This window comes from Syngnathus typhle, linkage group LG2, assembly GCF_033458585.1.
Source record: "Syngnathus typhle isolate RoL2023-S1 ecotype Sweden linkage group LG2, RoL_Styp_1.0, whole genome shotgun sequence".
Taxonomy (NCBI): Eukaryota; Metazoa; Chordata; class Actinopteri; order Syngnathiformes; family Syngnathidae; genus Syngnathus; species Syngnathus typhle.
In genome coordinates this window covers 6,004,618-6,017,951 of record NC_083739.1, presented here as the reverse complement: position 1 = coordinate 6,017,951, position 13,334 = coordinate 6,004,618, and the positions used below count along the sequence as shown (strand labels likewise).

The following is a 13,334-nucleotide window of genomic DNA, read 5'->3' as shown; positions in this document are numbered from 1 at the left end:
TCCCCGGCCGGGGAGGTGGTTAGGTGGTACCCATGCTGACAGCGGCTATCTGGATTCTCGTGGCCAATTCAGGATAGGGGAACTGCAGCTCAACCTCCTCGAAGAGCACTGCCAGGACAATTGAGGGCTCCTTTCGGCAGCCCTCTGCTGTGACATGGACATCCACTTTTTATTTAATTGATTTTCATGTTGTATCATTTGTGCCCTCTCTGCATCCATTTCAACCTGGTGATCCTGAAAGGGGGATCCTTCCATCTGTGGTCCCTTCTCAAGGTTTCTCATTTTCCCCCTGCTAGGGGTTTTTAAGTTTTTCCTTGCCCTTTTGGGAGCTTAAGATCAGGGGATGCTTTGAGAATAATTGTCAATTTCTGTCTATGTGAAGCCCTTTGAGACTGCTTGTGATTTAGGGCTATACAAATAAACTTGACTTGACTTGACTTTACTTTTGGCTGTCTGGGATTAGTAATAAAGCTCATTATCAGAGTCGGTGGTCAGCCACACTAACTGCAAAAAAAATAATGCACCTCATAATTTTGTGCAGTGCTAATAGTTCTAGCCTCGAAATAGATTGCAAAAGGTCAAGTATCCCTTGAGCAAGAAACATCCTTTGCTAGCTGCCGCACTGTTTATGCGCCCCTTTCACCCTGACACTCCTTGCACAGATCTGACATCCCCAGTTTGGACTTGACCTTGACATCTTCATGTGTGGTGCAAAACATCTCCGCCTCCTTCATCAGTCTGTCTGAATGGTTGGAATGATAAATGCTGAAAATCTGTGGGTGGCACACACACAGAAGGCCAGTCTTCTATCAAGCCTGCAGAATAGTGCTTCAGTTGTGGCTCCCTCCCTTCACCACTAACAATTTGCATTTTGCCTTCAATGCTGACTCTATCCTCCGGCCTGCTAAGGCACTAGCGGAGCGACGAGGGACTGACTGTAGCATCAGGCTACAGTAAATCTTCCGTACTCACAATAATTAATGTAATTTTAATTAGTGCTTAACATATTATTTAACATTTGATGATCCTAATTTCCCAAGTAGCAGCTCATTGAAATGAACCAATTAGTTCTTTGTATGCTGTCATGGCATTTAATTATAATGGTTGCCGATCAGTTTCCAACTCTTGCTTGATGACTGCTGGGATAAGCTCCAGCACGCTCGCGACCCTAGTGAGGATAAGTGGTTCAGGAGATGGAAGGATGGATGGACTAAATTAAAATGGAACACAATTGAGGTTAGCGTGTAAGTATGGCCCTCGACAACTGTTCCAATTTCTCACGTTCGGAAAATAAATTCCCCACACCTTTTGCAGGCTTTTCATACATTACATGGACGACAAAAATTTCGCCAGGCAACGTAATCAGTTAATGAACCAGCCGGGTCTTGGGCTATACAAAGCTTTCGATCTTATGGGAGCACTTTTGGAAGGATGTTTCTGTTGTGCTGGACTGTGTATAAATTGGCATGCCATCAATTCTCCTAACCTCTTATCTTCTAGTGGTGCATAGGTGTGCTGGACCCCTTCCTGTGTATTTTAGTTGCACCCCACAGGTAGAACCAGACCACACATATGAAGATGCAGGCATGCGAGGAGAGATGTAAGATGGAACACACAAAGGAAATACTGTATACAGTGAATGTAATGCAGTAAAACAGGTGACAAACTCACTTTGCAGTGTGTTTAAAAGAATCAGATTGTTCCAGCCAGCATACTCCCCCTAAGTAGCCAAGCACTGGATGCACACGGACAAAGTTTCGCTTCATTCTCCGAATCAGAAAGAAAAAAAAAAAAAGCTTCCTCTAAAGGATTGTGTTTCGTTTTAAGCGAAATGCAGATTTCAAACGGTAAGGACTCTTGAACCGCAGCGTGAAAATCCGGAAGAACTGATCACCAAATGCTTACTGCTGCCATTTAAGCTTGTAATGGAGAATGTTGATCAGTGGCGGAAAAACAAGTCAATTAAGGTGACCCTACTTTTGTTTCCTTGATTTAACCCGGTAAAAAAACGCTTTTAATATGGAAAACTATAATCATCAAAAATATCGTAAGCACTAAGACCTACTAGTGGAAACAGTCCTTATCAACCGCCGCCATTGTTGTGACTACAATATGAACATGTGGCGTAATATCTGGTCAAAACATGTGAAGTGGCATCTGATCCTTATTTGCAAAACTTGTTTCTATTGCCAAAATGTGCATTTTCCTTTTCTTAATTTCCAGCAGGTATATTCTCGCAATCCTTGAAAGTTCTAATAAAAATAGGTGGATGGAAACCCTCCGAGTGACTGATCCAGATCATCATCACTTGTGAAAGGTTATGGCCCTGCAGTTTTGAAGAGCTGGTCATCTTTAATCCAAGTGGAGCTCTGCTTTAGCTAATCTGATCATCTGTGACCTGCTGAGACATGGAACCCATCATCCTAGGCGTCTCTAATCTACACTCGCACAATACAGCACAGTACACAGACTCATTATCTAGGAATCCCTTTTACATGGTAGATAGAGTATTTGCAGCCTGCGCATGTGATGCCGTGAAAAATAAAGGTGGCAGAACTCCTGTCAAACACGAACTTAAACTCGCCAAATTGGTGAGACTTCAAAAAAATGGGTTACACACTTTTTATGTCCTACTTTAAAAGAAACTGTGTCACAATCCCAAGAGAGAACAGCAGGCCTTTTTCTAATTTTGTTTCAGTCACTCTTGGCTTTCAAGGCAGCGAGTACTGGAGCGCTCTAAAAATAAAAATAAAATCTACTACAAATGCAAATGAAACCACAAAAAAAAAGTTCGATTTCGTTGCTTCATTTGAACGCATGTCAGGGCATGCTGAGACGTTGTTTAAATCCATTGGACAGATAAAGGAAGATAATGAGATGGAAGGAAGAGCGCAGATCTGTGCATCAAAGCCTCTTTCGAACATACTCAGCAGATAGGGGCCCAGGCTGCTTACTCCCCCACTTTGGAGATTATTAAAGCTTTGGTTGCTGACAAAAGAAAGTTAGAGGTATCGGTTCATAATTGAAAAATAGAAGGTAAGCAAGAAGCAGGTGAGTGAAACTCATTGAAGTCGACGGGGCCACAGACCAATTTGATGTCAAGAAGGCTCGACAGATAAAATTACCAGGTAACCATTAGCCGAGAAATATTTATTTTAAGAATGACATTAGGGAATCATTCGAATAGAATGAACTAGCACAAAAATAAAAACAATCTATGATTTCTGAGGGGAAAAGTGCAATTTGCTTCAGTTTATCGACATATTAAAACTGATCACAGTGATTTTCTTGAAAGGCACAAAACTAGGTCACACATCATGAATACATTGCAGTTCTTAATTAAATAAATTTGTCAAAATTATATTAAATACATTTTCTACACCTACACACATACACGCAAGTTTATATAAGTTTTACAATAATAATATATAGACATATATATATATATATACATATATATCTTTATTATTAGATGATCAGATTAGCCATATATTTATTATTATATAACAATAATATATATAATATATATATTTATAATTCATACTTAACCGATCATCAGAGACCGCTGGAGACTTGAAAATACAATTTTGCAGATGTTCACCTTTTTATGCCGAAAGGAAATGGAGCCTTGCCTTGATCGGCTTGTTGTTTGACAGCTGTGATAAGTCCCCAAGGATGCTCTCTTGTGGGTTGAAGGCATCCTGAGGCGTACGTGCGGTTAAAAAAAAAAAAATAGTCTGCATCAAGCGAAACCACTCAGGGCTAAAGTGGAAGTAGCTCTTTCGGCTTAAGAACCATATTTGATAACTCAAAATGGAAGGCATGTCACACTTAGAAACTGCTCCGTGTGATTTTCTTCTACCTACCAATCGGTGACGACAAAAATGTATTTAAAAACAAAATTGACAAAAAACTGACTGGCAATCTTTAAGTCAGCTTCGAAAGGCTCTCAATGAGGACAAGCTGTAAAGAAAATAGACAGATGGAAACTTTTTGTTTTTCAGAAAAAGAGATCTTGCAGTACTAGTGTAGGGTTAACGTTTTCATCAATTTCAATAAATTATGTAGTATAAGGATTGCCCTAAAGTGCCCTTTATTGAAAGAGACACGATCAATACGCCAGGGTCCAGTGACTCAAACAGCTACAGGCTGGGTTTTATTTGAATACCGCTGCATGCAAGTAAACATATTGATCATACTTTTCAGCCATGTCATTACTTTGCTTTTTTTCCTGCTTTTTCAATGGAAACCAAATGTTTAGAGGAAAGCAGTTTAAAAATAATGTTCATTGATATATGCGGCATCTACAATTCCAAGTTTGTGTGTGGTCAGTTTTAAGTGATATTAATGTCGGAATAGCATTGTTACTATAAATGAATGAATAATAAATAAATCCAATGTTTCACTCAGACAAGAATGAATACATAAATAATGTTTCTTAATTCTGACACATTTTTACATGTGACTGTGATGTTATGCTCGGTTCATTACAGCCTGTTTTTTTTTTTGGGGTGAAATGGATTAAAACCTATTTCGGTAGGAGGCCCCTAAAGATTGCTTTAGTTGCCTCATTAGACTGAACCAATTAAGAAGAAATCTGTCTCATTATAAGTGACGGCCCTTGTGGGACATTTGTCTGAATTGTTTGTAACTACCTAATACTGTGTGTGCACTTGCATGTGAAAAGATGAAAAGGAAATGCATGACTTTTCATTTGATTAAAAAATAAAAAGTCTAAGTGTCTGGTGATTCAATTCAATTTCCACTTCAACTAACCCTAACCGTTGAAATGCAACAATAATTTTTGAACCGAAAATCATTTCTGAATTGAAAATCGTTCCTGAATCAAATCGTGACCCTGAAAATCACAATTGAATCGCCAGAAACTTAGAGATTCGCACCCACAATCAAAACCATTGTATTTAAAATCTTGTCTGTTGTTATTATGACGACGCACCAGAGGGTTAACCGTGATATTAAAGACAAACCGGTGTTTGTATACATCTGTGACCTTTCTGAAAAACAAATACATGACGAGAGCTGTTGGTTTTTCATGCATGATATAGAAGTTACCAGAACCGAATAGAAGTGAGAAAGGCACAAAGATCAGACTGAGATGTAGAAATTAGATGAGGCAAAAATAAACATCAATAATCCAAAGCAGCACTAAAGTTCAAACATACAGTAAACCTCCCACCTACCCACCCACAGATCACCTGAGGTGCATGAAACATCGACAATACAGTAGCAGGAAGAATTTCTCTGAAGCTGCCTTCAACTCATCAAATGTGAGGATAGTGTTGAGTCTGGAGAGCAAATTTCAAATAAAAATGTTTTCCATTAAAAAACAAATCCTTTTTCAGTACTGTGGCTTGCAGTGTGATGGGAAATGAGGATGACTCAGAGATAGTGGGTGGACTGAGACCAGGTGAGACACTGGTACAGCAGATGGGCAGAGTTCTGTGCTCATTCGAACCAACACATAACCAGCTAAGAAGGCAATTCTGCAGAATATTTCTTCTAATCAATCATTTCTGTTTTGTCTTCAGCGTTTGGGCCAAGGAGGCAAAAAGCGTTGCACCCTGCAATGGTTCCAAGACCGAACAAAAAAATCTTCAGCCAGTAAAAATGATCACCAACCAGCATTTGACATAAGGAACAAGATACATGCAGCATTGTATGGACCAGGCTTGCTAAATTCAAGCTTATAAAGCTTTACTGCCAATTTTATGATTAACCTTTGAAAGGACAAATAATAAATAAACTGCAAAAACGCTTCGACTCTGTGTCAGACAGAGCAGTCGACTGCCATCGCCATACGGAACGGCCATCTTGGACATGTGTCATCAAGCCGGTTACATCTTCCTCATGCCAATACATCAATAAATAAATGAATAGATCCACGGCAGCTTTCTTAATCTCCCTCATTCACCTGCTTTAAATGATTTGGACTCGATGGCATGATGTTGTCACATTCCTGAATAAAATACACTCCACTGTAAAAGCGATATCATGAAATACGTACATAGGTAAATTCTGGATTCTGGATATTAGTCAACTTCTTGCTTATCTCCTATGGCTGGACATTTTTTTTTAAATGAGCCAGCTGAGCTTGCTTGTGTCTGCATGTGAGGAGGACCATTCAAGCAATAGATGAGGTGGGGAGTCCACCATCCCGGTGAGTACCTCACCGTGTATGTGCAAATGACCTCAGGGGATCACTGGCTCATACTGCACTGCACCCACACATTCCCCACCACGTTTGCTTAGTGTGGCCCATTGCAAGAGGATTACATGGAGGAATGCAGCCAAGGCCATATTTTTAAACTAGAGCGGAGCAGGGGTCGAAGAGCAGAAGTTCATGTACACTACAGGCCCTATTTGTGTTCCGAGCGCAAAAATTGACATTTGTAGAGGGGTGTGAAGACTTTTCATATATACTGTGTATAACTTGCAGCCACAGTACATCTTTCTCTAAGTCTTGTTGTTCTGCCCCAGTTTGCTTGGCTGTTTGTCACTGTCATGGCTGGTTCTCCCCCTACCCCCACCCCGGCGCCATCATATATCTTGATATGAATGGGCGTTTCCTGAATCTTGTCATCTTACTTGTCCACCACGTACTGGCACACTACTTGATTTTGTGAGCACTAATTACCGTAATTTCCGCACTACAAGGCGCACCGGATTATAAAGCGCACCTTCAATGAACGGCCCATTTTAAAACTTTGTCCATATATAAGGCGCACCGGATTATAAGGCGCATCTTCAATGAATGGCCCATTTTAAAACTTTGTCCATATATAAGATATATACATTTTGGCCGGACTTTGGACACGCCTGCTGTAGTGGCTCAATATTAGTCCATATATAAGGCGCACCTAATTATAAGGCGCACTGTCGGCTTTTGAGAAAATTGGAGGTTTTTAGGTGAAAATACAGTATTACAAAGTAAGTAGTTTGAGGTCAGTTTGTGTTGTGCGTTGTTTGATCTTGACAAGGAACCAGGAATAGAAGTCCTGCAATGACTTCTTGAGTAGACCAGACATGTACCCTAACAGATGATGGACATTAGATAGGCATGGTGACAACTGAAGAACTTACCAAATAAAACTTCAAAAGCATCTTTGTGGTGACAGTGAGCATGACAAGAGACCTCTCTGGCCTTTAGCGTCAAAGGTCAAGATGATCAACTAACTGCGGCACAGCATTGAGCTAATTTGAGCATATGACAGAATACACCAGTCAAGGAACTTCAAAACTGTAACCCTTAAATTGGACTCAAATTATTTTTCCAACATTGTTCACATTCTTTGGAGGTCCTATGAGGTTGAGTGATACTATAACTGTAAAAGAATATCCTTACCTTTAAAGAGTCAAAACACGCAATCACTCTCCCATTTTCCACTTGGCAGCTTTTAGATGGGTGGGCAAATTTGCACTCTTCATCACTGCGTGAGCAAGTCCCTCTCTGAAACTGCCGACACACTTCCAAGGTCAGCCATTTTGTGTCACGTATAGAGGCAATATTCAAAGCCATGGCTGCGTTGCTGGCTTGGTTGTGGGAGAGCTGCTCAGTTAAAGGAGGAGGCCCGTCCTCTGAGGAGCAGTTACAACGTATTCCAGAAGAAGAAAAAAACAATTGATATAAGTTACAGCGGAAAATTATCCACTTTCAGTCAGTGGATTTGATTGGTCTCTGTAGACAGGAAAGGGACAGGTGAAGTCTTGAGCGTTAGCAGAGCATGGGACTGCACTGCTGCAGTCGTATTCGCCTGTTAAACGGGATTGTTCATCATTCAGCAAGACTCAAGTGGCACCTCAGGCGAAGCACACAAAGCATGGTCCTAGATGAGTTTAACTGCTTGTCCCAATGTCTCCAAAAATGTATCCACAATGGGGAACAGGAAGAAGTTGAAAGTGTTGAAGTGAAGTGTCCTATCGTGACTAGAGGCGAACTCAAGAACTCTTCAAAACTAGCCAGGGATCATCCAGTAGGAATGCTGTCTCACATGGAACCTTCTGTCAGCAATCTGGAGTAGAGAGAGAAAGATAGACAGAAGAAGAATATTGGTGAGATTATGGATGTTTTCATCTTTTGTGGCTCATTAAAATACATGACAGTCAACCAGTAAAGCAACATACAAAGAAGGGAATGTCCAAAACTTCATTCAGTGAGGGTCAAGATGAGAGAACCTCTGGATCTGATCTACCTAGTATAATCATGCTGGTTTGATGACGTAGTCAAAGGAAAACCAACCAGCACAGAATTATTCTGGGCAGCTGTCCAGAAGCCAGAGAGTGACTGAGACAGATGCATATGCCAGTGCTGGACATGGTTATGACCCAGGCCGGGGTCATAAGACATTCACTGGTTGTCAAATATCAAAGTTAGATATCGGCTGACTGACACATCAGTTTATGTTCATACATATATTTGTATCAATTTCCTCTATACAAAAAAAAAAATATGTATCTGGGTGCTACGGGTGTGGATCTTTGTGTAACTAGTCCACCAACACTATGCTGCCCCAACTCACTTGAATCCAGGACATTGTCTTACAGAACCTGTCCCACTTGTCTGATCACAGCTAACGAAATGAGAACCTTCTCAGCCAAATGGTCCAGAAGAGTAGTTTCACTCTCCAAGGCATGATTTAATTTCACGATGTCTCCCCACAGGAGAGGCTTTTGCTGTAGAGGAGACATTCAGGTGAAAATCATGCCAGAGCTGACCTTTAACAATTAAACCTCATTATTTTTAGAACTCATAAAATGTCTATCCCACTTTGTCCGAATGTATGTAAGGGGCAGAGTGCCATTTTCTCCACTTTAAAACTTTACGACATTTCAGTCAAATAATTAATTTGTGGGTTGAGAAAAGATCCATCATATAGTTTTAGTTTTGTGGGTTAGGGTTAGGTTAAGGGTCCTGGACATTCTCGATGTAAATCCGAAGACTGCTTTGGACCACTCCAGTATAAATTGTGCACACAGCTTTGGTTTAACCTTGGGTTGATTCAGGTCTTAATACAGCATACACTTTGTTTGGCTTAGCCTAGTTGAGCTCTTGCTAGTGTCTGCCGTAGTTTATACAGAGCTGAACCAGTGGTCTTCAGGCATAACGAAGGAAGTCAAGACCCGATGGGAAAGCCGAAATGACCTGTTAAGCAGGACATATGTACATATAGAAATACACCACAGTAGAAGACCTTATGGATTACTGATGCTTACTAAGTCCAGATGGCAAGGGCATTATCTGACTAGTCTGCTTAATTGTGAGACTCAGCGGAACTGGGGAGTCTCAAGTGAAAGTCCTTGACTTGACCTCTGAATACCTCATACGTAAGCTATTAGTCTGGTGTGCACTCTATGGCTGTGTTAGATTTGATCTGAGCTTATTGTGTTCATTGTGACTATAGGTTAGTTGGACAGCGGCCAGGTTAGGCTTACTGAAATTATGATATATTACAATTACAGTTATGGTATATTGTGATTCATAACGTGCCAGACATTTTCAATAGGAGTGATTTAAGAGTGTGTGATTCCACAAGGACTAAGCTAATGTTGAGATGCAACACAAGAAGCATTTTACAGAGTCAGCGAATTGGCATCATAATAGCCTTAGCTCGTGACCCAAATGGCCCTGTTCATGATATGGGCCAGGCCTTTCTCCTTATTGGATGAAATGACTAACCACTCTCTATCACACATTTTGAATACTAAAATAGGCTGCATTTTGGGATGTAGTTCTTAGAGTACTAACTAGATTCAGGCAAGTAATCACCTGCAATTGAATTGACAATAAAGCTGACTGACTCTGACTCAGAATTACAGCATTAGTCAGAATTGGCAAGGAAGCATGACGAAATAATGTTCCTGAAATGTTTTATATGAATATTGAATAAATATTTTAATTGGAATTTATTTGGCCACTAGATACCGGTGTTTCGTTTATTTTATTTTTTTATTAAACGTTTAATCATCATTACATATCATGTATGGTAACTTTTTGTTCATATCATACAGCACAACTCCAACTGCTTGTCTTATTTTATTTCTGCCAGGAAGGCGCCATAGTGTCAGTCTTCAAGAGCTGTGTTGTTTTTGTCTTTTTTTTTTTGGCGTGCTGTTTTTTTGTCTTGACCCTTTGTGAACTTTTCCAGGGCTTTGGCCGTGACATTCCTGGAAGAAACGAGATCTGATTTCGATGAAGGGAATGTCTGCGCTATTTGGCTGTGACGGCCACGGGGCGTTCCGATTATTTGCTCCTGTGATGAGCAGCATTTTTCACGGCCGTTTTGTTCAGCACGTGTCAGCACTGTTGGAAAGTCTGCATTGGTGAGGCTGAATGGATGGCTGATGGAGTTGAGGATGAGGAGAGAGACCGCGGATGTGTGCCTACAACTGTGAGTCCACGCTTGGGCATGAGGTGGATTAAAATGTCAAGTCATATTTAATCACAAAAACGTCTCAAAGGGCCTTCCATGCCCACTGTTGGCAAATATTAACTATATTCCCTGATCCTAGCCACCAGGAGGGCAAGGAGAACTAAAAAAAACAACAACGGGGGAAATGAGAAATCTTGAGAAGGGACCCCATTGGGAGGATTCCCCTTCCAGGACGACCAGGCCTGCAATGGATGCGGAGTGAGCAACACCATCCATCCATCCATCCATCCATCCATCCATCCATCCATCCATCCATCCATCCGTCCATCCATCCATCCGTCCATCCGTCCATCCGTCCGTCCCTCCGTCCGTCCGTCCACAAATGCAGACACATTCCAGAAATTGTACATGTGATGCACACAATCATCATCATGATCATCCTCATCATAAAATTGTATACAACCAGACAACATCTCGAATCACAACATAAAAGAGATCTCTCCCTTAAGTACATAAAGGGATGAAAGTCTCCTTTGACCAGTACAAGGAGCCAGGCTCATGGATAACTTTCAGGCAGAGTAGCTATATCGTTCAAAATTTTAATTATCTACCAGAATTAGCATCTCTGAGAGGAAGGTAAAGACATGAACCAGAAAATTTATTTTTCTTTATAGGAACCAGAATTTTTTTGTTCTTTGCGTTGTACAATAAAGTCGCAGTTTTACAATTGTTTTACAATTCTTTGGGCAATATATTAATACCACCGATAAGAATATAATTTTGGTCATTACAATCTTGCGTCAAATATTTCTAACGTGTCATCGCTCAAACGGTTTGTTCCACCGCCAGATATACGATATCCCTCTGGCCTTGGCTTTTATCATCCACTAATCGATCAAAGCAAGCCCAGATATTGTAAATGATAGCCTCATCCATACTCAAAAGACTAAATATCAAAACTGTGACAAGATTTATTAGTAACTACACACTGCGTGCTGCTAAATATTTTCAAGCCACCTCATCCAACTATAACCATCAGTGATGTGGGCCCCCACATACAAGTGAAAAATCCATGTGACCAAAAAAACCTCCTGACATTTGCACTGTTGGCAGAGTGAAATCCACCGCTGTGATAATGCCTCACTTCGCTCTCAGCCAGGAGTTGGTGCAGAAAGCCCATTACAAGACTGGAAACTACAGTCATGGTCCTAACTGGGAGCTTCTCATTTTCAGCCTCACGCTCTTACACAGATAAAACATCCCACCTGAACCGGTGTGCAGCACACTGCAGCAAACTCATAAAAGATGCTTTCCCACCTGGTTTGGGCAGGTCCCCGAGCTTGGCCGTCTGCTGTCCCCGACACAGGAGGCACCTTGTGTGGCAGCTACAGTGCGGCTGTCTGCCTCAGCAACGGGAGTTAATGACCATGTGAACTGTTGTCATTCCTTGCACGCTGCCTAATGCCGCAGTCAGAGGTCCATGCCGACACGGGTTCCCTCTCAATATCTGTCTCACGCTCAGCCACGCAGCAAGCGAGGCAGGCAGGCAGCGGGCAGGCAGGCAGGCGGGCGGGCGGGCAGGCAAGCGGGCAGGCAGGCAGGCAGGCAGGCAGGAAGCAGAAGAGTGCCGACTTCAACTATTTGGCTGAAACATCTCCAGCAATCCCACCCACTGCACACACACACCCTAGAGCCAGCCCCTTCCTGCCCAACAGCATGACACACCGTACCGCCCATTCAGTTCTCCAGCCAATTGGAGAAGAGCAGCTATGAATCAATGCTGTCTGTGCATCCCAATTGGAAGAGAGTAAGCAGTGAGGTGAAAACTGCGCTTACGGTAACATCCTCTGAATGTTAACTTGTCGGGGTATTTCCCCAATTTCATGCCCTACCAAGCGAGCTGTTATGCCATTCGTGTCAGTCAAAGCCATAATATTGAAGAAATAAGTCTAGGGACTCCGCACGTATCTCTCAGCACGTCACGACTTGGTTCATAAGGATGATCCTCTCTGTCCTTGCCTGTGTTCTATTGATATGTCACACCATCCCCCCCAGGAAACAAGAGCTCCGCACCTCCTCCCCTCATCATCCAGACAGACACTCCAATTATTCACATCTCTCTTCCTTTGGTCCTCTAAACTGTCTTTCACGTCAAATTTTACCATAAATCCGATTGACTGGACTGGATAATCGTGGTTCTTTCAATGTTTGTGTTCCCGGCGCTGGGTCGGCCCACCCGTTTCAACCACCACCTCGCTCCATCCAATTGATGACATACCGGTTGGCATCATGTGAGCCGTGGAAGCCGGGGGTGTCACAGAACTGATGAGTCAGAAATCCAGATTCAATCGAACAGCTGTACCGTCAGTCTGAGTCGCATACAAAGTCAAAAACAAAGGCTGTGAATGACACAGCAGCCTGGGTGCTTCGTTGATATCGGTGGGCCAAACCTGCTTTACAATTCCATACCCAATTAACTGACTAGTAGCCATGTTTCCACTGGATTTCTTTACTGGGGTAAGGCGCTTGTGAAATGACGCCGATCGCTACTGTCGTCACTGGGTTGGAAAACAGAGTCTCACGCTCTGCTGTTATGTGACACCCACGTGGCTAGGTAAGGTTTTACCAATCCGGTGACCTCTAGTATTAGTGCTGTACCCAATGCAAAATTGGGCGCAAACTTGCAAACAGATGCGGAAGCTGATCGACTGACTGGTCCAGCCAGGACTGTATTTGCCAGATGCCCCAAATTTGCTTTGAGTTGTTCATATTTCAGTTTTGCCTCTCGTCGGTGCTGCCGGATTGTCTGCAACGGTACAGATCCGAGGAGCAGGACCATGGGGACTTTCGGCCTCCCGGCACGGAGCAGAGTGCGTACTAAAAGTAGAGTAAAGCAAGAGAGACAACTAGATAGTACAAGAAAATTGTTGCCAATCTTTTTGTATT

The 13,334-nt window shown here is 42.1% G+C and overlaps 1 protein-coding gene across 12 annotated transcripts in view; it reads right to left on the bottom strand.

Moving 5' to 3' along the window:
- Nucleotides 1-13,334, bottom strand: part of LOC133150572 (muscleblind-like protein 2a) — a 29,198-nt gene that overhangs the window by 14,107 nt on the left and 1,757 nt on the right. For 11 of the 12 annotated variants that reach the window (XM_061273208.1, XM_061273212.1, XM_061273204.1 and 8 more), the window contains exon 2: nt 7,364-8,030. In XM_061273208.1, the coding sequence (XP_061129192.1) occupies nt 7,364-7,537 (174 nt within the window). In that variant the 5' untranslated portion in view covers nt 7,538-8,030. Of the gene's footprint in view, nt 1-7,363; nt 8,031-11,705; nt 12,042-13,334 lie in introns of those variants that run through there. The other variant, XM_061273206.1, reaches the window with a different exon arrangement.